Source organism: Amblyomma americanum, chromosome 8 (genome assembly GCF_052857255.1).
Source record: "Amblyomma americanum isolate KBUSLIRL-KWMA chromosome 8, ASM5285725v1, whole genome shotgun sequence".
NCBI lineage: Eukaryota > Metazoa > Arthropoda > Arachnida > Ixodida > Ixodidae > Amblyomma > Amblyomma americanum.
The window spans coordinates 126,353,727-126,376,719 of NC_135504.1; the positions used below are offsets into that span (position 1 = coordinate 126,353,727).

General features: G+C 45.6%; 1 protein-coding gene across 1 annotated transcript in view; it reads right to left on the reverse strand.

The window, feature by feature from the left end:
* Positions 1-3,572: 3,572 nt before the first annotated feature.
* Positions 3,573-22,993, reverse strand: part of PolD2 (DNA polymerase delta subunit 2) — a 28,073-nt gene continuing 8,652 nt past the window's right edge. The window contains exons 5-10 of the mRNA XM_077635339.1: positions 20,111-20,303; positions 17,237-17,317; positions 12,040-12,197; positions 10,125-10,252; positions 7,264-7,365; positions 3,573-3,794 (exon numbers count right to left, since the gene is read on the reverse strand). Coding sequence (XP_077491465.1) covers positions 3,673-3,794; positions 7,264-7,365; positions 10,125-10,252; positions 12,040-12,197; positions 17,237-17,317; positions 20,111-20,303 — 784 coding nt within the window. The 3' untranslated portion in view covers positions 3,573-3,672. The remainder of the gene's footprint in view (positions 3,795-7,263; positions 7,366-10,124; positions 10,253-12,039; positions 12,198-17,236; positions 17,318-20,110; positions 20,304-22,993) is intronic.

The following is a 22,993-nucleotide window of genomic DNA, read 5'->3' on the forward strand; positions in this document are numbered from 1 at the left end:
CGCACAGCGAGCCCCCGGATGGATGTTGCCAGACGAGTTTCGACCACAAAGGCGTCGTGGCAAGAAAAATTGCGCAAGCGGACCGTAATTACGCGTTTAAATTACTGCGTCCTTGCTACGTACGCAGTACATGAGGCGCTGGGAAGAAAAATAAAACGATTGCGTACCCAGCGATCGCCACTGTGTTGTTAGTTTTCGAGAATTTGAGCGGGCAGTGAGTCAGCGGAACCAGCGACGAAACTGAAGCAGACAGCTGGACAAACGAGATAAAAATTGCAAATACATCGCTAGAGTATTTTAATGTTATCTGAAATGGTGCGTTGGCGCCACAAAAAATAACTCATTGCGGCAGCTGATGAGAAAGCTAAACCAGGGAAGTGAAATATCGTTTGTGTAAAAGCTAAACCAACTAACCTAAACTTAATGAATCCGAATCCAACCTAATCGAACCAAATTTTTTTTTTGTTACGCGAGATGAGCTTCTTTAGGCGCCTTAATGAAGCACCGTTGTTACCCTGATGGACCCAGTATGGTGCAGAGCACGTTTGAAGCAAATGGCTTTATTAGACCTTTTTTTTTTTTTTCGGGGGGAGGGGGGGCAGAGTTAAACAATAAAAAAAAATGGAGGTCGGGGATGAGGATAAGGAAGAGTAATTGCTCCCGGTAGGCGAAAGCTTGAACCACGCCGTGAGAAGCGATAGGGGACTACGAAAGGGTGAAAAAAAATGCAGATGTATATGGCACAAATAACAATGCAGAGTTATTTGTAGAGAAGAATAACAGTAATTTCTGTAACCGTGCATCTTCTACACTAACAGCCCACATCAGCCTACAGGAAACTCAATACAGGAAGCCAGTGTAGCTGTCATAAACAAGAGCTTTGCACAGTACATTAGCAAGATTTAGCTTGGCTTTACTGCAGAAAAAAAAAGTCAAATAGCATCTTAACTTGCTAGTTAGCATGTTAAAGAAACAAAAAGAAATGTTTCAGAATCATAGCGGCTAAAATTTTCGTCAACTGGAAAAAAATTGCACAAGAGGCAAGTACCAAAAAAAAAAAAATTTCAGACTTTTCTTGCCTATGTTATTTGAGTCACAATTATTACTTGAATTTATGTGGGAATAAATGGCGCTCGCTTGTGATGATTTGTATGTTTGAGGCATAAGTTTCATTTTTGACCCAATCAACTAGTATAATTAAGGGTAAAAATGCAGGCACTTTCCGGTTTTTGTTGCTGGTTAGATTATGTTTGATCAACCAATATGTTATAAGTTTGCAACAGGAGCTTAGAATAAGCCATGCTGAAAATAAGATATGGCTGCCCAGCAGCTAAGGATATTTACTCTTCACACACACAAATGAAACTACTTATGCTTTACCCTACAATAAAACAAATGCTAGTGATATCTGTCCATACCTAAAGCAAAATTAGTGTACAATCTCAACAAAAATTCATAGACAGCAAAAATGAGAAAAAAAAATCCTTTGCCAACACTGCCTCAGTGTTCGACTTAAGTGTGTTAGCTACGGGAGCTTCGTGTTTACATCGGTGTGATCAGCAAACGAGGAGACCAAATCCAAACATCCGTGAATGTTTCCTTTCTGGAAACATCCCTTCTAAGACACAAACAGCACCACATACTTCATGGATTTTGCACTACTATTGCACTTTACAGCCATCTCCGATATAGCCGGTATATTTCCTTGTTATGTCAGTTGATAAATTTGATAAATGTGTGCTTCACAACACAACGAATCGTTGGACAACATCCAGAAATCCCTGCGACAAAAGGTTCAGCTGTAATGGCCACCTGAACGTCCTAGAAATGCATGGTTTGGATGCAGAAAGGTCGTCAGTGCAAATCCCACATATATTTTGGGGTTCATCTCAACTATTAATTTTACCCTCAGGAACATGACAAGCCATTTGATACCGCTTCGAACATTCTGCGTCAAATGGGAAATACAGAAGAACTAAATCCACGTATGATCTCGCCTAGCTCAACGACAAATAAAGCACCGCCTCGCAAGATTAGGTAGACAATGTTGGAGGCAGTTCTGTTCATCGCTGGACCCTCGTAAACCGCTGTCACACATTTGGCACGTAGCCAGGAGCTTGCGTTCACCCCCACAAGAACGGTATCCTTTCCATACCCTGTCCATTTACCAACGCCGTAATAATGTAGAGGTAGCAGAAGAATTCTGCAAAATGGTTGTGGGCACAACTCCGGTAGTATCAAACAGTTTGGAAGCTTTTGTGCCACCTTCACCAGACGACCACTACCGCATGCTATTCACGATGCCTGAACTAGAGGCTGCTCTTTCCTTGTGTAGGCGTGCATCTACACCTGGTCCTGACGGGATTTCGTACGAGTTTCTCTCTCACCTTGGCATGGAAGGCCGAACTGTGCTGCTCAGTTACTACAATGATACATGGGCTTCCGGAATTGTTCCAGAACACAGGAAAATCAGCCGCCTGGTTGTTCTTTTGAAGCCTGGAAAGCCTTCTTATGAGCTTCCCTCATACCAGTCAGTTGCACTAGCAAGCTGCGTCAGTAAGGTTATAGAGCGAATGGTGCTGGTGTGGCTCGAATGGTTTTTAGAGCAGGATGCTCTTTGTCGGACATGATGACCGAGTTCCGGCGGGGACGTTCTTCGACTGGCAGCGTAATCGACCTCATATCGACAGTGGAACATGAAAAACGTAGTCGCCGACTCGTCGCTGCTGTCTTCTTAGACATCAAAGGGGCCTACAATAACATACTTCATGACGTCATCTTCGATGCCCTTGACGACATGGGCGGCCGGATGTACTGGTGGATTGTGAGCTACCTCAACAGCCGGTCCGTTTACATGTCTACGCCTGATGAAGAGACTACCCGTCATCAGGTTTGCCGTGGAGTTCCTCAGGGAGGAGTTCTCAGCCCAACCCCATTTAGAGTGGCGTTGATTGGACTGGTGAGTGAACTTCCCGCTCACATTCACATCAGTGCCTATGCTGATGATATCTGCATCGGGGCTTCGGGTTTGACACGTCCGAAAATGCGCGCGAGGTTACAACGTGCCGTGTCATCTACTTCAAGGTACCTACGGCATCGGGGTTTGCACTTAGCAGCTGAAAAATGTGCTGCGGTCGCATTCACGTGCAAGTCTGTCTGCCGCTAACCGGTAACACTTCAAAGGTTTGCAATGCCTTGTTTCGCGTTTGAGATGTTAGAAAGTGTGCCTTGTCTTTTTTGTATTTTTTCATCTGGCTCCTCCTGTCACCACCATCCCCCATCGTGACTCTCTTTCTTCTCCTCTTCCCATTCCCCAGTGCAGAGTAGCAGGCCAGATATTCATTTTTCTGGCCAACCTCTCTGCCTTTCTCTTCAATAAACCCTCTCTCTTAAAACTAAAAAAATATCCTTCGCTTTAGGTGTGCAGCTTGCAAGCTGCGGATGCATTGTAGTGACCCCAATTCAAACAACCTATTGCGTGCTTCAATTTCGGGCTACAAAAAAGTCAGAACATTTGAGACAGGCAAAGTCGCCAGCCAGTTCCCGTCACGTATGCCCAAAGTGAACTCAAATAAAAGTGAAAAGATGTACATGGTTTATTTTTTCACAAAATATATATATGGCTAAAATGTTACTGAACGCTGAAGTACAAGGGATAGCATGGGTGCCTATTCACAAGTCAGTTTCGAAGCTCATTGGATTGCACTCAAGCGTTCGCATATTTAACCAGACGCAGGTGAATGTCTTGCAGAAGCTCGGCACGGCCACCAGACGAACTGTTTGTCCTCGCTCACCTGTAAAAAAAACCAAAGCATGCGTTGGTCACATTTTCAGGAAAGCAAAACACCTTTTCCACAGAGAATGCTTATACATTAAACAGGAGCAAAATTATTTTATACTAAAGTAGAAACTATGGGGAAGACTTGTGCCATGATATAAACTGCTATCACTGTCAAACACACTCCCATTATTTCCTTTTCTGACATGGATGCCATCAATGTGGTGCTTAAAAGTGCCAGCACATTTGTATACCTTGAAGGGGTAGAGATGCCAAATTTTCGTTTCAAAGTGTATTTTTGCTTTTCAATAATGCACAAGACATTAGTAAACATTAAAGGGACCCAGAAAGGGGCTCTAAGTAAAGTTGTGATAAGTCTGGGATGTTAAAAGACACCGCTTCATAATTATCCTCCAGCAAGAATTATTTTAATGCGTTTTTGTGGAAGCGAGTTATATGCAGACAAAATTTGACCTTCCACATCTTCGTGCCTTTTCTTCTCCTCGCACGACAAAACGGCGGCGGCGCTCCTCCGACGGCCCAACCTACTCGGCCCCTCCCATACCTCCGCCAGCTGCAGCGCACGCGCTGAGTGGCCGCGGTAGCGCGCGACATCTGAAAGAATTTGGTGCTGTGAACCAATGATAACCCCCGGCTACTGACGTCACTTGCACGACGTGACGTCATATCCCAGGCTTTCGCGCGAAAGCCCGGCACCGCGTGTCGCCGTGAGGTGCAAAAGCGGGAATTTTAAAAAATGTATCGTAAATTTCCCGCTCGCTTTTCAGCTCTCGTACTCAGCATGGACGCGCGATGCCCTGTACTCTACATAGTGCAAGCATTTTAAAATCAAGCTCAAACACACCTTTCTGTCTTTCTGTGGCCCTTTAATAACCATGTGAAATTTGCCTACGCTCAGTACCTAACCTATAAATGAATTTGTCCTTGAATGCAGTTTCAGTTCAGCAGTTGAAAGATAGCTGTGATGTTGCAAGTGAACACCAATTAAGGTCAAATGTTTTTGGGGGAATCCCCCAAGGTGGAGTAGATTTCCTTTGTAGCCGTATGGCTGCGCTCGGGTGGATGTCAATAAGTGGACCCCAATCAAGTAAGGCCTTCAAAAACTGAACTATATTAGCTCTTTGTTCCCTTGCTGTCATTTTGGCTTTTGGAGTAGTTTAGCGTAACAGTCTGAATGAATTAAAATGACAAAGCAGTGGTTGTATTGCAGCTGTTGTATGCCTCACGTGATCCCATACTCATTTGTGACATCGCAACCATCGCCTGGCAACTGAAATCGAAACTGAAACTACAGAGGAAAAATAATTCGATTACAAATTATTTATTGAAAGTTGATGAATTCCAAGTGGTGATCCATGTTTAATAATTGCCGTACGCTTCATTCCACGCCAAAAACATGCCCCAAAAAATTCCATGTCTTCACTCCTTTAAAAAACAAACATCTCCAGCACTAGATAACCTTGCAGTCTACCATAAATGAAAGACAGCAGCCAAGAACAGCAAGCTCACTTGACCAAACTTTCCCCGAGACCTGGGGCCATACTTTATAATGATCCATTATACATTTCTCATTCTGGATCCATTTGGTGTTCTGGCAGGCTACTGTTGTCCAGTAATGCAGCTGTGGCTTTCAAGCATCTGTGGGAAGCGACGCCACCACTAGCTCATTGGTGGTTGCACCTCACCATTGGCTGCCCATCATTTGGCTCATTGGCGACTGGACCTCACCATTGGCTGCCCATCATTTGGCTCACTGGCAACTGCACCTCACCATTGGCTGCCCATCATTTGGCTCACTGGCGACTCGACCTCACCATTGGCTGCCCATCATTTGGCTCATTGGCGACTCAACCTCACCACTGGCTGCCCATCATTTGGCTCACTGGCAACTGCACCTCACCATTGGCTGCCCATCATTTGGCTCATTGGCGACTGACTTCACCATTGGCTGCCAATCATTTTGCTCACTGGCAACTGCACATCACCATTGGCTGCCCATAATTTGGCTCATTGGCGACTGGACCTCACCATTGGCTGCCCATCATTTGGCTCACTGGCAACTGCACCTCACCATTGGCTGCCCATCATTTTGCTCATTGGCGACTGACTTCACCATTGGCTGCCAATCATTTTGCTCACTGGCAACTGCACCTCACCATTGGCTGCCCATAATTTGGCTCATTGGCGACTGGACCTCACCATTGGCTGCCCATCATTTGGCTCATTGGCGACTGGACCTCACCACTGGCTGCCCATCATTTGGCTCACTGGCAACTGCACCTCACCATTGGCTGCCCATCATTTGGCTCACTGGCGACTCGACCTCACCATTGGCTGCCCATCATTTGGCTCATTGGCGACTCGACCTCACCATTGGCTGCCCATCATTTGGCTCACTGGCAACTGCACCTCACCATTGGCTGCCCATCATTTGGCTCATTGGCGACTGACTTCACCATTGGCTGCCAATCATTTTGCTCACTGGCAACTGCACCTCACCATTGGCTGCCCATAATTTGGCTCATTGGCGACTCGACCTCACCATTGGCTGCCCATCATTTGGCTCATTGGCGACTGGACTTCACCATTGGCTGCCAATCATTTTGCTCACTGGCAACTGCACCTCACCATTGGCTGCCCATAATTTGGCTCATTGGCGACTGGACCTCACCATTGGCTGCATATCGCAGCAAATGGTGAGCTGGCGCATGCGGCAAGTGGCGAAGGCTATCGCTGATGTGGGCCCTCGTTGCGTTGTGATTTCTGTGATCGGCCGTTCTGGTGCTTTTGTCTGATGCTGTCACCACACCGAATGAAATGGAAAATGGATAATAGATCTTTATGGAATACGGACCATGGAAATTATACACTCAACCTTTGTTAACTCATAAGTGTGAAAACGCAGAAATTTTTTTAGATAAACTGAGTTTCAAGAGAAGTGAAGTACTGATGTTCTCACTCTACTTATCATGCATACTGAGAATATAGGCCTTCCAGATGTCTTAATTTTGTCCTGAAAACCTTTCAAGATAAGTGATGACAAACACACAATACAAACAGGAGTTAAATGTGTGACAAAAAAAAAAGCTTCAGACTTTACAGATATTTTAATGAGTAAGAGCAGAGCTTGAGGCAATGAGAGTTTACTGCGCATAATCACCTACCTATGCAGGCAATCAATTCTGCATAATATACGCAGAGTTAATAATTATCAATCTTTTTTTCCAGTCATGTTCGGCTGGCACATTCACAGCAAAGATTCCCAAATCTACACCTGTACTACCAGTCATGCGATGGTTCCACATCATTTCCTGCCACCCGCAGTTCTTCAGTATGCACAAAAATCTTGGCCCACGAATGTTTTTGCCAGTAACACTCAAGCCACGTTTAAGGCACTCACACTCGTACAGAAAATGACCTATGCAGAAAAAAACGTGCCTTCACAAAGTAAGAATGCTCCTTACTTTTAAAGAGCTTGGTTGCAAACTTCTTTTGGTTGCCCACAAAATAAACATGTGGGCACGAATCCAAAATGAAGGGGTCTTGGTCCGTGAAAGGGTAGCATGCTGCATCATTTAAAAAGAAAAGAGAATATAATTAGCACAATTAAAAAAAAAACGATTTGATCTTGACTGACTTAACAGTGTTTACCATGTTTTTAGCGGTAGGGACTGCGTACATCATCAATGCATAAAAAATGCAGCAATAAAACAGTTCACTAGAATATGCAAATGAAAATAACTCGTGGCTGCAATATTGCTTATGCATATGAAGCCTAACTGTTCAGCAGGACCAATAAAAAAAAAGCATGCACACACAAGGATGCTGTTCACAAATAACTCTGGGGACATTTTGCAACTGAGTTTTATATAGTTAACAAGTCACAGTGGATGAAACGGGCTTACTTCAAAGATAAGGCACTTGGCTTAATTACAACACTTGTACAGTCAAGCAGCTGGCAGTACAGATTCTGCCAGTACAGTTGTCAGTGCACAAGAAAACAAAGAAGCTGTCATACCTGCAAAAGACTGCTAGACTACCTTGACTAGTGGCAAAATAAAATGGACTTGTTTTAGTGCATGTAATTTCTGGGCAGTTAGCCTAAAGTGTGAACAATGATCAAAGACATTCTGGAAATGCAAAAAAAAAGCAATAAGGTGGGTCGTCAAAGATGTAACGAAAACATGTCAATTCAGTTGCGTTGAGAGTTGAGTTCAATGAAACAATTATGCTATTCTTAGATTCTTAGCCCAGCTTTGCAGCGCCACACCCAGCATACTATTTACTGAGCAAACAAACTGAGAGACAGTGACGCGATGTACCACACAGTGAAGCACCAATGCACCGCTGTGTTTTAGAAATGACTGCTATGATTTTGTCATTTCCTTGAAGCTTTATACACAAATTCTCCCTGCCTCTCACTCAAAGAGGCCTCACTCTAGAGTCTAGACTATTTGTTTCCAATGAGCATGTCCTCGCAGAGAATCCCTGGCCTAAAGACGGCTACCATATATTCTTGTATACAGTTTACATTCAATGCATAGCCTACAGGGCCCAATTAACCCCTTAAGGCAGAATTTTTTTTTGATATAGACTGTCTATACCCGATACATTGTACGCATGTGGTACATAGAATAACGTGGGCATTTCATGCTACAGTGGGTGACAGAGAAAAAAAAACGAAAAATGCTTCACAGTTACCACTTTTAAATAGCCCACAATGTCAAAAAATTTCATATTTTAAACACGTGTAGCCCACTGCCTGTGTACCGAATTTCATGGTAGTCCCATGCTTTTCTTTCAAGGGACTTTCCAAAATAAGCACACTGGATGACATGTGCTGTGCTAAGGCTGTGCTGTATACGCATCCGACGTGCTTCAACTCACAAGCTGTCTGCAGCGCTTGAAAGGTGGAGCTCTCTTGTCCAACTAGGGTCAAGGAAGACAACAAATAGTCCCTCAGATATTTGTGCAGTGTTGCAACTATTTTTCAAGCAATTATTGCAATGATTGAAAAGATAGTTTGGTATGGCGTTTCGCAAGTACAACGAGCGTTTCATTCACTGGTGGTTAAATAAGCAGACAAAGTTTGCACAAACGCAGCACTGCGGAGGCCTGCTGAGAAGTGGTGTGCCGCCATTCGAAAACATGGCACCCGCGGAGTCGGCCAGGTCTCCTGCGCGCAGCAACTGGAGACTGGTGCTCTTTCCTTCCCAGAGATGGAGCCACCAGTCACGGGGGTAAGGGGACGGAGGAACACATTTTGTAGTGCACAGTGTTTTGGTTAAATCAGATCACCGCAGCCTTCACAGTGCTGCAAACAGCTTGTAATATGGAGTACAGGAAGTGCTTCAGCATATGCTGTCCAGTAAACAAATTTTAAAACTAGAAATGACCCTACCCTCCTCAGGGAATCTGCATCAGAGGAGTGCACTGTGTTGGTACCATGAGACCCTAAACTGAGAAGGCTCTGGGGAGGGCAGGGGAGAGATAATGGCATGGGATGGTACGAGCAGTTCAACACCCAGATGCTGCATGTGGGCTATGAGAGATACCGTGATGGAGGCTTCAGGATGAATTATGACCACGTGGGAAGTTCCCTGATGTGCACTGACATCGCACAGTACATGGGCGTCTTTTTCATTTCGCCATCATTTAAATGCGGCCGCCGCGACTGGTGTTCGATCTCACGTCCCCAGGCTCAACGACCGAACACCATAACCAAAGTGCCACCGCAACAGGTGGAAGAGAGACATGCAAGGGCAAGCAATGAAGGCCGCAACCTTTTCCACACATGCTTCAAGGCGCTTTTACTCCCTCTGCTCATGGCAGCACCAAACTGTAATAGCATGGCTGCTTGAGCCAGTTGGATGTGATCCACGTCACACAAGACATGTGTCTGTCCAGTCTTTTATGTTCTTCTGATTTAACCTTTGTCTTTTTTGCACTGCGATCACGCTGCGCCAGAGCAGCAGAACGCCTCACGAAACTGACAGCATTGAAGGCATGGCTTGACTAGCATGAGAGATACCTAGTGTGGACAAAACCAAGTAGCTATGGCATACAGTTTATCTGTGCTACTGAGGTAAACTGAGATACACAAACAATTCAAAACCACTGGGCCAGATTTTTGTACCACAGCGGACGTAATCTGGCTGACGGGGATAATTTTTAAGTAAGAACAAAATTCAAATCCACTCTCTGAAATTTCCCCATGAAGTTAAGGAGACAATCCCCACGAAGTTCAGGAGAAAATCCAACAACCAAGAGGTAGAAAGAAAGGTAGGAAAAGCAACAACGTCAAGAGAAGAGGCAAGTTTCATACACAGTGTGTCTGGGCATGTTGGTGCTAGATGGCGCCACTGAAGCGTCTTCTCCATGATCTCCAGAGGGCAGGTGAGCTGGCTGTAGCGCTGGATATCCGTGACATTCTGCCCCGAGGTGCCCAGGAATCTGCGTGCAATCCACAGAGGACAAAATTAATTTCCTGCTCAGCTTGCACACGATGCACAACTTATTGTTCTGATGCAAGTCCTAAGCAGAGTTGGTGGGCCACTTGAGCTATCCACTCATCAGAAATGAAAAAAAATGTTTATTTCAACAGAGTTCATCTACAAATTTACTGCAGCCAATAAGAATGGAAACACGACGATAGTTCTGACCCACTTTAGACAGGACTTGCGAGAAAAGAAAGACGCGATAAATATTTTAGTAACTACAGTGATCTCCAGTGTTGCTGCTGTCACCTTTTGGTGTCCCCTAGCTTTATCTCTGACCATTTTCATGACAATAGTCGCATCGCCAATAATCATCAACAATGACATTGAAAACTAAACGCAACTTTCGAGTATTTCAATCAAGAAGCATTCAGAACAAATTACACAGACCATGTACGACTTTATACATCAAAACCCAAATACACTTTTGTGTTCTGAGAGTAAAACTACCTCTTTTTCAATCACAATCAAGATGCCGAGAGCACACCAAGAATTTCCCCCTGAGGCTCCAAATGCAGTGAGAACTTTTCGAAAAAGATTTCATAAGACCTTCAGCTATCAATGCGGCTGAAGGAGATTAGAATTTAGTTGCTTTCAGCCCCAGTTTCTGCATGCTTGTCTATGCAAACTGCAACTATATACACCAAACCATCACATAATCTTGCTCGCTCAACCATGAGACAAACCAAATGCATGTTCCAGTGGCTCGCACTACTATATCTCCTTCCATTGATTATGTCAAGCTTGAAAATGCTTCCTCCTGTGTAGCAACCTCTCTTAGAGCTGTGAGCAACAGGAAGGCCCAACCCCAGTGTGCCATCATAAAATTCAAGGGGGGGGCACTGTGATATTGCTTATATGCCTCTCCCTTTCCTCAATAGCCTCCGAGAAGGTGTAGACTTGTTCTGAGGGATTCGAGAGACCTTTTCAAACAAACTTAACCGTGAAAATGCCATTACGATAAGCCAGCATTCACTGATCACTAGCTAAGGGTGAATTGGTAACGTGCTTAATCATCACTGTACCACTCTGTCTTCCTCTGACCACTTTAATATCCCCCTATTCCTTTCTTTTTAACTGAGCAAGAGATTATGGAAAGGTGGTAATTCACAGCACATTTTGCCATTCCGAGAGTGTGCAAATAAAAACTGCTGCCGCCAACTCATATTAATCGCACAATGGTGGCACGTCTTGGTCCTTTTTGTATTTTAAAGAAAAGATCAGGTTAAACACCATCAACATAGCCAGAAACAGCCACAGAATTAATTTCTACCAAGAGCAAAAATTGGATGGAGCTGAAAAGTAAACATTTCGATGGAACTGCTCGTCTGGTCGGAAATAACTTATACTATAACTTATACTAGCAAACTGTGGGGCGTTTTCTCTAACCAAAATTTTTTAATCTTAAAAAGCTCCTGAGTTTCGGAAATGGCTCGGTTCCTTCTTCAGGGGTGGCGGAGACAGTCTGGTTTGCAGCTTTAAGTGCATGACAGAGAGCAGAGGGAAGCTTGGGGACAGAGTGCGGCGTTGTGAAGGGTGCAAAAGGGGTTGGGGCAGGGTGCAGCCCCGAGGTCTACGGCTGTGAATCATGGTGCCCATTTCTGAGGGCTACACAGGATTGGCTGTAGTGGTACTTGGCATCCCAGTGAGGCAGGCATTCCAGACAACCAGTGTCCTTATTACTGCATCACGTTGCAAGAGGTGAACACAGAAGAGTAGCGCGAGCGACAAGTACACACGCACCTCAGGCCGTCCAGCTCAAACTGGTAGGGGTTGGTGACGCAACGCAGCGCAGCCCGCTGTGAGGCACCGGGGAAGAGGCATGGGTGCATCGGCTGCTGGGGCAGCAAAGCACCCACCGGATCCGAGAGGCCCGGCATCACGTCCACTTCCACTGAACGCTGGGAAAGCACGCAGGCCCACTTTACATAACTAAGGAGCCCTTCGTCCCTTCGTTTTATCCTCACAAGCAAATCAAATCCTTATTCACATCATCCGGTGTTAGGGGTGCAGACAAGAAGCTCACAATGGAGCCTGATTTGTACACTTGCATCGACGTACAAGATTTTAAATATATTGTTGCATATCATGTATTGACAACAAGAAAAGAATAATTGTATCTGAAGAAATTAAATGAGACACAGACAACAGAAATAAACATCAAATACGAAATTATAAATTATGAAATAAAATATATCAGAAAGTTTGAGACCAACACAAGTTATTTAAATAATGGCAAGTATCAACTGAGTGTCTGGCATCCATAATTAGGGCACGTGTGGAATGAACCTTTCGTCGCAATTTTATATGTCATCAGCATATTTTCTAAGTTGTGCAACAAAGCTTCAAGGCAACTGCAATGAGCATTAAATCTATAGAGGCTGCTGATTACAGTATAGTTTCTCCTTCCTTCCTGCTTCTGTTTCAATTGTCGTTTCAAGGGCTATTTATAAGGCAGTGACCAGGGGCCCCAGGATGCATTTACCAGGAACCCTGTTCGAGAAACCCTGCTCAATTCGTCTACAACCTATTGCAAGTTCCATTGACACGGGCTGTTGAAGATAAAAATTTGCGGTGCATGAAACAGGTCACCGAGCACTCAATAAAAAGGTTTTGCTGCGCAGTTGGATGGTCCTGAGTAGTCTGCTTTCCAGCTAACAACCTCAAAGAGTTAAAGGCACTGAGCAACACCCCTTGTAGAAGTTATCTTCCTGCCTCTGAAGCTTTTTTCCTTTCATCCTGGCACCACTAGCACGTTGGTAGCCGCAGGCACAGACTTGGTGCAGAGCTGGCAATGTACGAAATAATTAATGAAACTTGCATCTACCGTATTTACGCGCATAATATGCGCACATTTTATTCACAACTTAGGGCTCGAAGAAGGGGGTTCACAAATTACGCGGGGATTTCGCGAGCGCGACTTAAAAAAATTCCACAGTCATATTGCGCTACAGTCAAACCTGGATATAACGAAATTGAAAAAAGTTCGCAATTTTTCGTTATATCCAGGTTTTCGTTACATGCAGTTTTGGGTTAAGACTGGTAAGGATTATGCCAAAACGAAATAAAAATTCGACAGATATCAATTCAAGTGAACTCGCCATTCAAAGAATTTATTTAATAGAGAAAAACTGCGTAATTTTCGCTTGCTGTTTTTGCCCGATCGAAGCCACTACTCGGCGCTCCAAGGAAACTAAGGCATCCATGGCTGCTTCATCATCCTGCGAGCCGACGAAATGGCGCAGAACGTCCACCGCGTCCATCAGTTCCCTCGCGGTGGGAACAGCACAAAACGTATCAGGCTCTGACGAACCGTCACCTTCAAGGCTATCTTTAACGGTTTCGACAAGTGCCGCATCAGTCATCTCTTCCGTAGCCACGGCGCCGTTGTCCACGAACAAAAAGTTGCACAGCTCGACACCGTCGGGCACCCCACCGTTCATGCGTAGTTCATCCCACGCTTCTGCGACCTCGGGTGGGCTTGAAGGTTCGTCTTCAGTGACTGTAGCTTGAATGGCCTTATTTACCTGAGCCTTGGCGAAGCAATTGGTGATCACTTGTGATCCGACCTCTTGCCACGACGCAGCAAGCATTTCGATTGCTTGGTAGATATCCACTTTTGTTGGCCATTCAAGGCGGATGTCCAGGAGCATCTTCTGTATCAATCGACGCCGGTAACAGCATTTAAAGCTGTTAATAACCCATTTGTCTAAGGGCTGTACCAGAGAAGTGCAGTTAGGTGGCAAATGCTGCAGCTCGACCTTAGAAAGCTGTAGGCCTTCCACATGGTGCGCGGAGCAGTTGTCAAGCAGCAAACAAATGCTGCGAACTTGTCGCTTGACATCTTGGTTGAGCTCCTTCAGCCAGTCGTAAAAAATTGCCCGCGACATCCAAGCTTTGGAGTTTGCCACATATTTTACTGGCATCCGCCCTGTTCCTTTAAAACATCCGGATCGGGCATTGCGGAAAATAACAAACAGGATTCGCTTGTCGCTGGCATCAGTGTTGGCGCAAAGCAAAACCGTCACGCGGAGTTTAATTTGCTTTCCACCGCGGCAGTCTTCTCCTTTCAGAGAGAACGTGCGGCTCGGTAACATTTAAAAAAACAGGGCCGTCTCATCAGCATTATAAATGTCGGCAGCTTCATAGTGGCTGAAAATGCCGGGAAGCTTCTTGGCCACCCACGAGGCAGCAGCATCGCTGTCTGCGGAGGCAGACTCGCCAGATACCACTTTTCCGACGACACCGTGCCGGCTTTTAAATCCTTGTAGCCAGCTGTTACTCGCTTTGAAGTCGTCGTGGCCCAGGATACAAGCAAAATCTATGGCTTTCTGCTGCAAAATCGCGCCACTTATGGGCACGTTTTGTGCTCGTCTGTCCAAAAACCATGCAAACACGGCGTTGTCCACATCAGCATACGTCGACGTCTTCAGTCTTTTCTTCTGGGCGCTTGTGCCCGACTCCATCGCACTGCGGATGCTTTGTTCTGCAGCAAGAATGGTTGACAGGGAGCTGGCTGGTATATTGAAGCGGGCAGCGACATCCTTCTTTTTTTCGCCGGCGGTAACCGCATTCAAAATCGAGAGCTTATCTTCAAGCAACAAAACTTTGCGTTTCCTCACAGCAGAACTCATCGTAACGAACCGACACCGTAAACACACACCAACACACACACGTCAACACGCTGACGAAGAAGGCTTACCATAACTGCGCCGCAACACCACGAAAAATTTGTCATAGTAGTGCCACCTAGTGTCAAGCTACAAAATGAAAGCTTAAAAGTTGCTACGCTTGCCACGGAGCGGCGATAGCGGCGCTCAACATCATCATCATCACTGAGGTCTGCTTGTTTGCTGCGATTGCAAGCGTTCTGCTCGCGGTCTACTTTACCTTTTAATATAAAAACTTACTTAAACAATATTCATTAAAGTTGCGCACTGCCCGGTCAAATTTCGGGCAAAACATTACAAGATACAGCTCGATAATCAGAGCCACGGATTCGTTACATCAAGGTCAACTGCCGCAACGAGTTCGTTACATGGAGGTCGCCTATACATGGGCTTCAATGGGGGATGTGCTGGGGAATTGAAAAATTTCGTAAAATCCAGGAATTCGTTACATAGAGGTTCGTTACATAGAGGTTCAACTGTATATAGGTACAGTGTATGTTGCTGCGTATACATCAGCACCCGGACCCGCACCCCACGCTGGCCGGCCCCCGAAAAAAAGTTCACTCTAAATGAAAATCCGTGCAGCAACCCCCTGCGGGATGGCATGAAGGTGCATGCATGAAGCTGAATAAGACTCTAAAACAGCGTCGTCGCTTGCGGCGCAGCCAATTGTTCGGTAGTTGCGGATTCCGTAAGTTTGCTTTCGCAACTTCGTCCGGGATAGCAAGCGCGAATCAATTAATCAATTATCACACTATACAATTCTTTAACGGTACCACGCGAGCGTCGACCAAACTGCTTGTCGGCACCTTATCATGGCGCGGAGCTGCGAAGGCAGTGAGAATAGCCACGTGCGCACAAGTTTGCCGACACAACGATTGTCGTCTATGGGCAAACTTGTGCGCACGCGGTTATTCTCGCTGGCTTCACCACTCCTCGCCGTGATAAGGCGCTGACAAGCAGTTTGAAACTTGCCATATAGTTGTGATATCCCATCGCAAGACACGACCGAACAACCAAACACAAGCCGTCAGAGCCACCAAGAAAAGCGTAGCCGGCAGTCGAGTCACATGCATCAGCCAAACAAACAGTGGTGTTCAGTTCTATCAGCTGCTGATTCTCCCTGGAAGCGCTGCTGGCTATTCCGAGTGAGGATGCCGCTGGTGCCGCCGCGATTGTAACAGCGGCCTCTGACACCACCATGAACGCCCAGTGCACAAAAGATTCAAAAAGCCCTCCGAACAAACACACGGAATAGCCGAATGCTGCTGGGTAGAGCCATAGGGTAGAGCCCGCGTGCATGATGGTGGTCTAGCCCAGCGTGGTGTGTAAAATGTGCGAGTAAAAAATGTTTTTTTGTAAACCCGGGTGATAAGTTAAGGGTGCACAAATTATGCGAGGGCACAAATTATGCGCGTAAATACGGTACGTTTCTATATATTGCATATGTTTCTACACCATTTTTTTAACTAGATGTATGTCATAAGCTCATTCCTTTCTACCCAAGAATGCCTACATTAAGTGGCATTCTGTACTGGGCGAAGGCCTAACTGTTACAGTATCTGCCTCGCATGTGGGAGCTACTGAGGTAAAACTGCTTATTTATTTCCGATGCCTACCACTCAGCTTTAATAAAGATAAACCCCAGAATGAAAGAAAAGGCATCATCCAGTGCTTAGGATCAAACCAATAGCAGAGCTTTCGACAACCACACGTAAAACTGGATGGAAACGAGGTGAAAACGGCACACAGGCAGGCAACGCATACATTGCAGGGGGGGGGGGGGGGGGCATCTCGGAAAGATGTGCTTACTACAATCCGCCTGTTTTTGACACAACCATTCTGCGCATGTGCACCTGGTCCTTCTCTACCCTCTCCTGAGATCAATTGGCAGAAAACAAACCGCTAGGTTCAAGTGTGCACTTGCAGCTCAGGTTACTGGCAGATGCAAGCAACAGATGCAAGCAACAGATGCCGGCACCTGTCAGGCAAGCACCTGCCGTTTCTCGTGTGCGTTTGGCATTTCATGGAAGCAGATCGTGCCTGTGTCACCAACGCGCGTTTGCTTTCGACCAGTTTTCTTGGCAGCTGACGAATTCTTGCAAACTCCCCAGACAATGCCGCATCTCAAGAAAAAAAAAAAGTGCATTGAAAACGAAAAACACCACCACAAGATCTGCATGGCTACAAAGACTGCCACAGACATAAACAGCCAGGAAGAAAAGCAAGGAAATTGAAAAGCTAAAGGGAACATATTACAGGCCACTCACCGAGAGCTGCTCAAGAAGGCCGTCGAGAAGGCGTGCCACGGAACCATCTGTGGATGACTCTTTGCGGACGATAAACTTTGCCTAGGCACAATGAGAAAAAGACACCGAGAAAGCGGTTCAGTTGCTGCAAGTATGACACCTGTCTCGAGCAAAGCATGTTCATGGCACCTAAAGCAGCAATGCCCTGCTGGCACTAATTATGAACAGCGAGCAGCATAACGTAATGCACTGCATTTGAATTACATCAATTTGAGCTCACTTAAAGGAGTATAGACACCAAATTTTGTTCACGTGCTTTCTTCTTGCAATAGTATACATGGATCACCACATGGTATTCATCTACAAACACTAAATGAATTTCTCTTCTCATGCTGATTGCATTTTAGCTTCAAAAGCCGAACAATGGCTATGATGTCACAGTTTAGTATAGGTCACAAGAGGCACGAAAAACTGCAATATAATCGCTGCTTCTTCATTTGTTATCACTGTGGTTCTTGAGGTGGGATACATTGCGATCTAAAAATATGAAGCAGTGATCATATCTCAGTTTTTTCATGCCTCACATGACCTACTCTGAACTTTGATTTCCCATCCACCATTATTCGGTTGTTGAGACCAAAAAGAGCGTAAGAAAAAAAATTTGACCATAAATTATTTTGCAGTCGCAGAAGAATACTGCACGGTGATCAATGTTGACTAATGTCTTGCACAGCATAACAAAGAAGAAAACCTGCAACAAAAAAAAAATAAAAATAAAAGATATGGTGACCATAATTCTTAAATTCGAACTTCTCACTTATTCGAACCGGTGCTTTGGTCCCATCAACATCGTGTGTACTTAAAAGGCTCCCCTTTATTTGAGCTTAGCATGAGTCAGGTAAACTTTTGGTCCCCTTTAAGTTCAAAGCACCGAGAGTAAACTGCACTAATGTTGTAGGTCAGTCGCACTGCCAATAAGCAGGAGAAAAAACATTGCTAGGTGGCATGAAAAGTACATGAATACATCAAGCACTTAAGTGCAGAATTATGTAAATGCAGTTTAGTGCACTGAATTCATGCAGATTACACATGCGGCAGATAGAAACATATGTTCATTCTGTTGCACATTGCACTTCCCAGCCGGACAAAGTGACAGAAATTTAGTGACCTGAAATTGATGTGCCATAGTAGTTACAGACAAAAAAAAAAAAAAAATAACGTCGAGTGCAATGAAATTTATTATAGAAGTTTGTAGACAGACCTGCAGCAATTTTTTTTTTTTTGTGTGCAACAAAAGTGTTCCTTTTCTTCTTAAAGGGGCTCTGAAAAGGGCTCTAATAACGCTGCGGTATGCCTGGGATGTTAAAGTATGCTGCTTCACGAATATTGTCCGGCAAGTATTTGTTTAAAGCGCTTTGTAGAAGCTGAGTTATCTGTAGTCAAAATTTGAATTTCAGCATGTTTGCGTCTTTCCCTCTCCTCTCGTCGCTTTTTGCAAGCTGGAAGATCGGCGCTCCTCTGCCGGCCCCACTTCCAGCAGCAGAACTTCCTGGCCCGCCGGAGCTACACGGCTTATTGGTCGCGGCCTTGGTAGCTGCCTGATGTCTGAAAGAATCTAACCAATAGCCATCTCTCAACTTGTCTATGCAGGTGCGAGCAACGGAGGAAGGTGCGAGCATGAAAAGTCGCTGGGAAGGGCTCACCAACTCTCGCGCGTTATTGTGGGTTCTCTGCTGCGTGCAGAAGTGTACTGCTTGGCTCAGGTGTTTATCACAACCCAATGCAGTGATTGAGCGAGTTGATGTGCTCTCCTCAGAAGGCGTTTCAGAGCCCCTTTAACACTGATAGCATACTGGAAGGTAAACCACTGTCATACCTTGGCATGCACCACTACTTTGTAGGGGCCAAAGGCAGCCCCTGCAATGCTCCCTGTGCTCGGAAAATAACTGAAAATAATGCTGCACGCTTCTTCTTCTCTTTTTCAACAGTGACCTTAGGATTTTTTTTTGTGGGTTTAATGTCCCAAAGCGACTCAGGCTATGAGGGACGCCGCAGTGAAAGGCTCTGGAAATTTCGACCACCTGAGGTTCTTTAAGGTGTTCTGACATCGCGCAGTACACGGGCCTCTAGAATTTTGCCTCCATCGGAATTCGACCGTCGCGGCCGGGATCGAACACAGCATCTTTCGGGTCAGGAGCCGAGCGCCATAACTACTGCGCAACTGTGATGGCTAGTGGTCTTATGAACAAACCCCACTTTTGGCAAGGAAACTGGCTAGTAATAGAGTTGCATCTACAGCGACAAAGCAGAGATAATCTGACACAGCTAAGCCATAAAGCAAGGCAAAAAACAGAAAGAACTGAGAAAGCAGCTAAAGAGGGTTTAGGAGCCTCTTCAAGAGCATATTAAACTTATGGTTAGGAAGTATAAAAATAAAATAAAGAAATGAATAAACTTTCATGCACTAAAGCTACAAGCCAGCAATGAGGAATGTCAGAAAAAAGGGGTCCTCATTAGCTGTGACCACTTAAAAATTTTTATCAAATCATGGTACGCCTCTACATCTGTGGGATGAGGCTGAGCATGAGAAAAGGAAAAGCACAGTAACTCAATCGCACTATGAAGGAAGGGATGGAGGAGAACAGAAGAAAGAAGAGAGGCACTGAAGAGGAGGACCCAGAAAAATTTTGACCGCCTGGGGTTCTATAACATGCACTGACACCGCATAGCCCACGGGTGTTTGCGAATTTCACCTTAATCACAAATGTTGCTGCCGCAGCCAGCACTGACCCCATGATTCAGTAGTAGAATACCACGACAACTGAGTCTTTGTGGCAGATACGAGAGACAAACAAAAAGCAACAGGAAATCCACAGAATGCCGCTGCTGCAGTACCCGAGCCATGTCCTTGCTTGATCCTTTCTGGCGCAGACTGTTGCCAGCCAGGATGACGCGGACAATGCGCGACGCCTTCTCCTGGTCGTCGTCGCAACCCAGGAAGCCAGACACGTAGTCGACCAACAGCTGAAATGGCAGCAGGCTCTCTGCCTTTTCGGTCAGGCCCACTCCCGAGACCAAAAGGACAAATCTGCGAGACAGAACAACAGGTGTTAACAGGTGCGACTGAAGGGTGAGTTGTAAAGACATACTTTAACGAAGAGAGCAGCACTAAAGATCAATGGAACCAAAGAGACAACCACTGTGTGGCCCTGCTTTGTGCTGTAGCTGCTGTGCTGCCAGAGATTTGGAACTCTACACTAGATGCAGACGCTGCTCCTCACGGTTCAACTTTCTGCTACGAGTTGAACCCACTCACCTGTCCTGCCATAGGATGTAACGACATCTCTTCAAAACAAAGGAGTCGTTATGAGAACCATGGTTCACAATGAAAATCATTTAAAACACAAAATATCCCTACAGTGGACTGAATGAAGTGTTCAAAAGGGTGAATCGAGCTCAAGTTAAAGAGATACGACTAAAGAATCAGTTAAGGGGAATATATGCCCTCTCCTTCAGGCTTTCAAGCTTTCCGGACCACCTGTCACAGTAGTGATTTTTTAGATTTCAAGAGGCTACAAGTTCTTTTCATTAAGTGCAGTGGACCTTAATTAACATCGAGCTTCACTCCAATTATGATGGTGCGTTAAACAGAGTTACACATTTTTACTGCAAATATACGTCACATTGATGAAAAGCACAAGAACTGGTTCAGACAGTACAACCGAGAAAACCGTATCTGCAAAACAGAATTTGATGAAAAGACTAAGGTTACAACAGAAACACGGCTAATACCCCTGTCACACGGGCATTTCGAGGGTCCTCGAACCGATAGTCTATCGACTCAAAGGCGATCGAGCGCTGCCACACGGGCAGTTTCAATGGCCATCGAGTCAATAGCCTATCGAGTCAATGGAGTAGCGCTACAGTGCTCTAGAATATGGGTAGTGGGTTCAGGAGCCAGCGCGCTCCATGCGATGCGGTGAGGCGGCGAGTGTCGACAGGTCCCGGATGTAAGCGGTGGCGCTGTTGTAGCGTGGGCTGTAGGCTCGGCGCGCCCGCGCGCGCGGCTAGCAGTCCCGCCAAGCTGCCTGCAGCTGTTTGTTGCTTTTTGTGCGGTGCATTTTTCCTCTTTGTGAGTTCGCGGCGTTAAGACTACGGTCATGCCGAATCGTCGGCGTCAACGGCATTGTTTTGCTCCCGGGTGCAAAACAGGATACCAGTGGACGAAAGGCGATCAGCCGTCGCTCTTCGCTGTGCCAAAGGATGAGAACCGACGGAAGCAGTGGGAACGCAACCTTCATCGAAAAGATAAGGTTTTGGACGAAACCTGCTGTGTGTGTGAGCTACATTTCGAGCCATCATGCATTGTGAGGGACTTTATACACATCATTGACGGCAAAGAAGTCCGCATCCCGCGTGGAAAGCCGGAACGTTTACCCGATGCGGTGCCAACTTTGCTGCCGAACGCGCCGAGCTATCTGTCAAAGAAAACACCGCTACAGAGACCACCTAGAAAGAGGAAAAGCACAAGTACATATCCTAATGAAGCGAAAAGACCACAAAGTAATGCTTCCGACGTTAAGGAATCAAGGTGTCCGGGCATTGACACTGAGAGTAGCGTGTTGGCGAACGACCAAGACCCTTGTGAAGTTGACGAAGCATCTGTGCCGGACGATTTTTCTAAGCTGGATGTTCCTTCAAAGCCAGGACAGTGAGTTTACTGCAATTTGTGACAAAGGAGGGTTGCTCTACCCGTCTCGTGTGCTTTTTTTTTGATGGTGAGAAGGCTGGAAAACCTTTTCACAACTTTTTTTTTTGGCAGGAAAAGCTGTGCAGTAACAGCATAGTAGATGTTATGGTGCTGGGAAAATCTCAGATTTCATGTGGTGTATGGTGCAGCCAGCACTCAGAAGCGCTCACAGTCAGCATTCTCAAGATTTATGTTTTGACAAGGCTGCATTTTTATGTTAAATCAATCAATGAGTCGCGAGAAGCTGGCAGGAAAAAGAAACTTCATGCTAAGATGGGCAAGTGCTCATAGTCGCGCGGCTAAATGTACTGTGCAAACAAGAAAACACAGCATTCCTTTGAGTAATTCAAGAATAGGTTTCACACTGTGCATAGTTGGAGCGCTGCAATAAAGGAGTGCTTTGTTTTATAAAAGTTATTTTATCTTGTCTTGCATTCATCAGCGTTTATACATCGGCGGCAATTGCCCCTTCGTGTTGATGAAAAAAATGCATGCATCAAAATAACAATTAAAACAGGGGCATGAAATGTAAAGTTCGACGAAAACTCAGGTAGAAGATTCATGTAAAAAGGAAAGGAACGCGGACCAAATGTCAGAACGTCTTCTTTTTTAACAACCTTTGGTCGGCGTTCCTTTCCTTTTTACAAAACAGAGGCATGCATACCACACTTAAAATTATCGCATTCACATATAGTACGCTGTACACACAACGGTCTCCAAGTGAAGCGTTTTTTTTTATTGCAATTTCTTGTTGCCCCGCCCCTCTACTAAAACCCTTCCGATGGCTCAAGCTGGAGTACACTCGGCCACGTTTGCCGACAGCTTCGAGTTGGCCGCTGGATAACCCCGATGATCGATAGAATGTTTGCTCCTCTCCCTGTACTCAGCCTTTCCTGTGGGCGGCGATAATACTAGTATGCACTAACGTTGAAATATGGGAGCCGTACCTGCAAAAGAGCACGATCAGCGTTGCGAAGCATTAACGGGGCCGCTCGTCCGCACCACCGCGCTATCGGCTGTTGGCTACT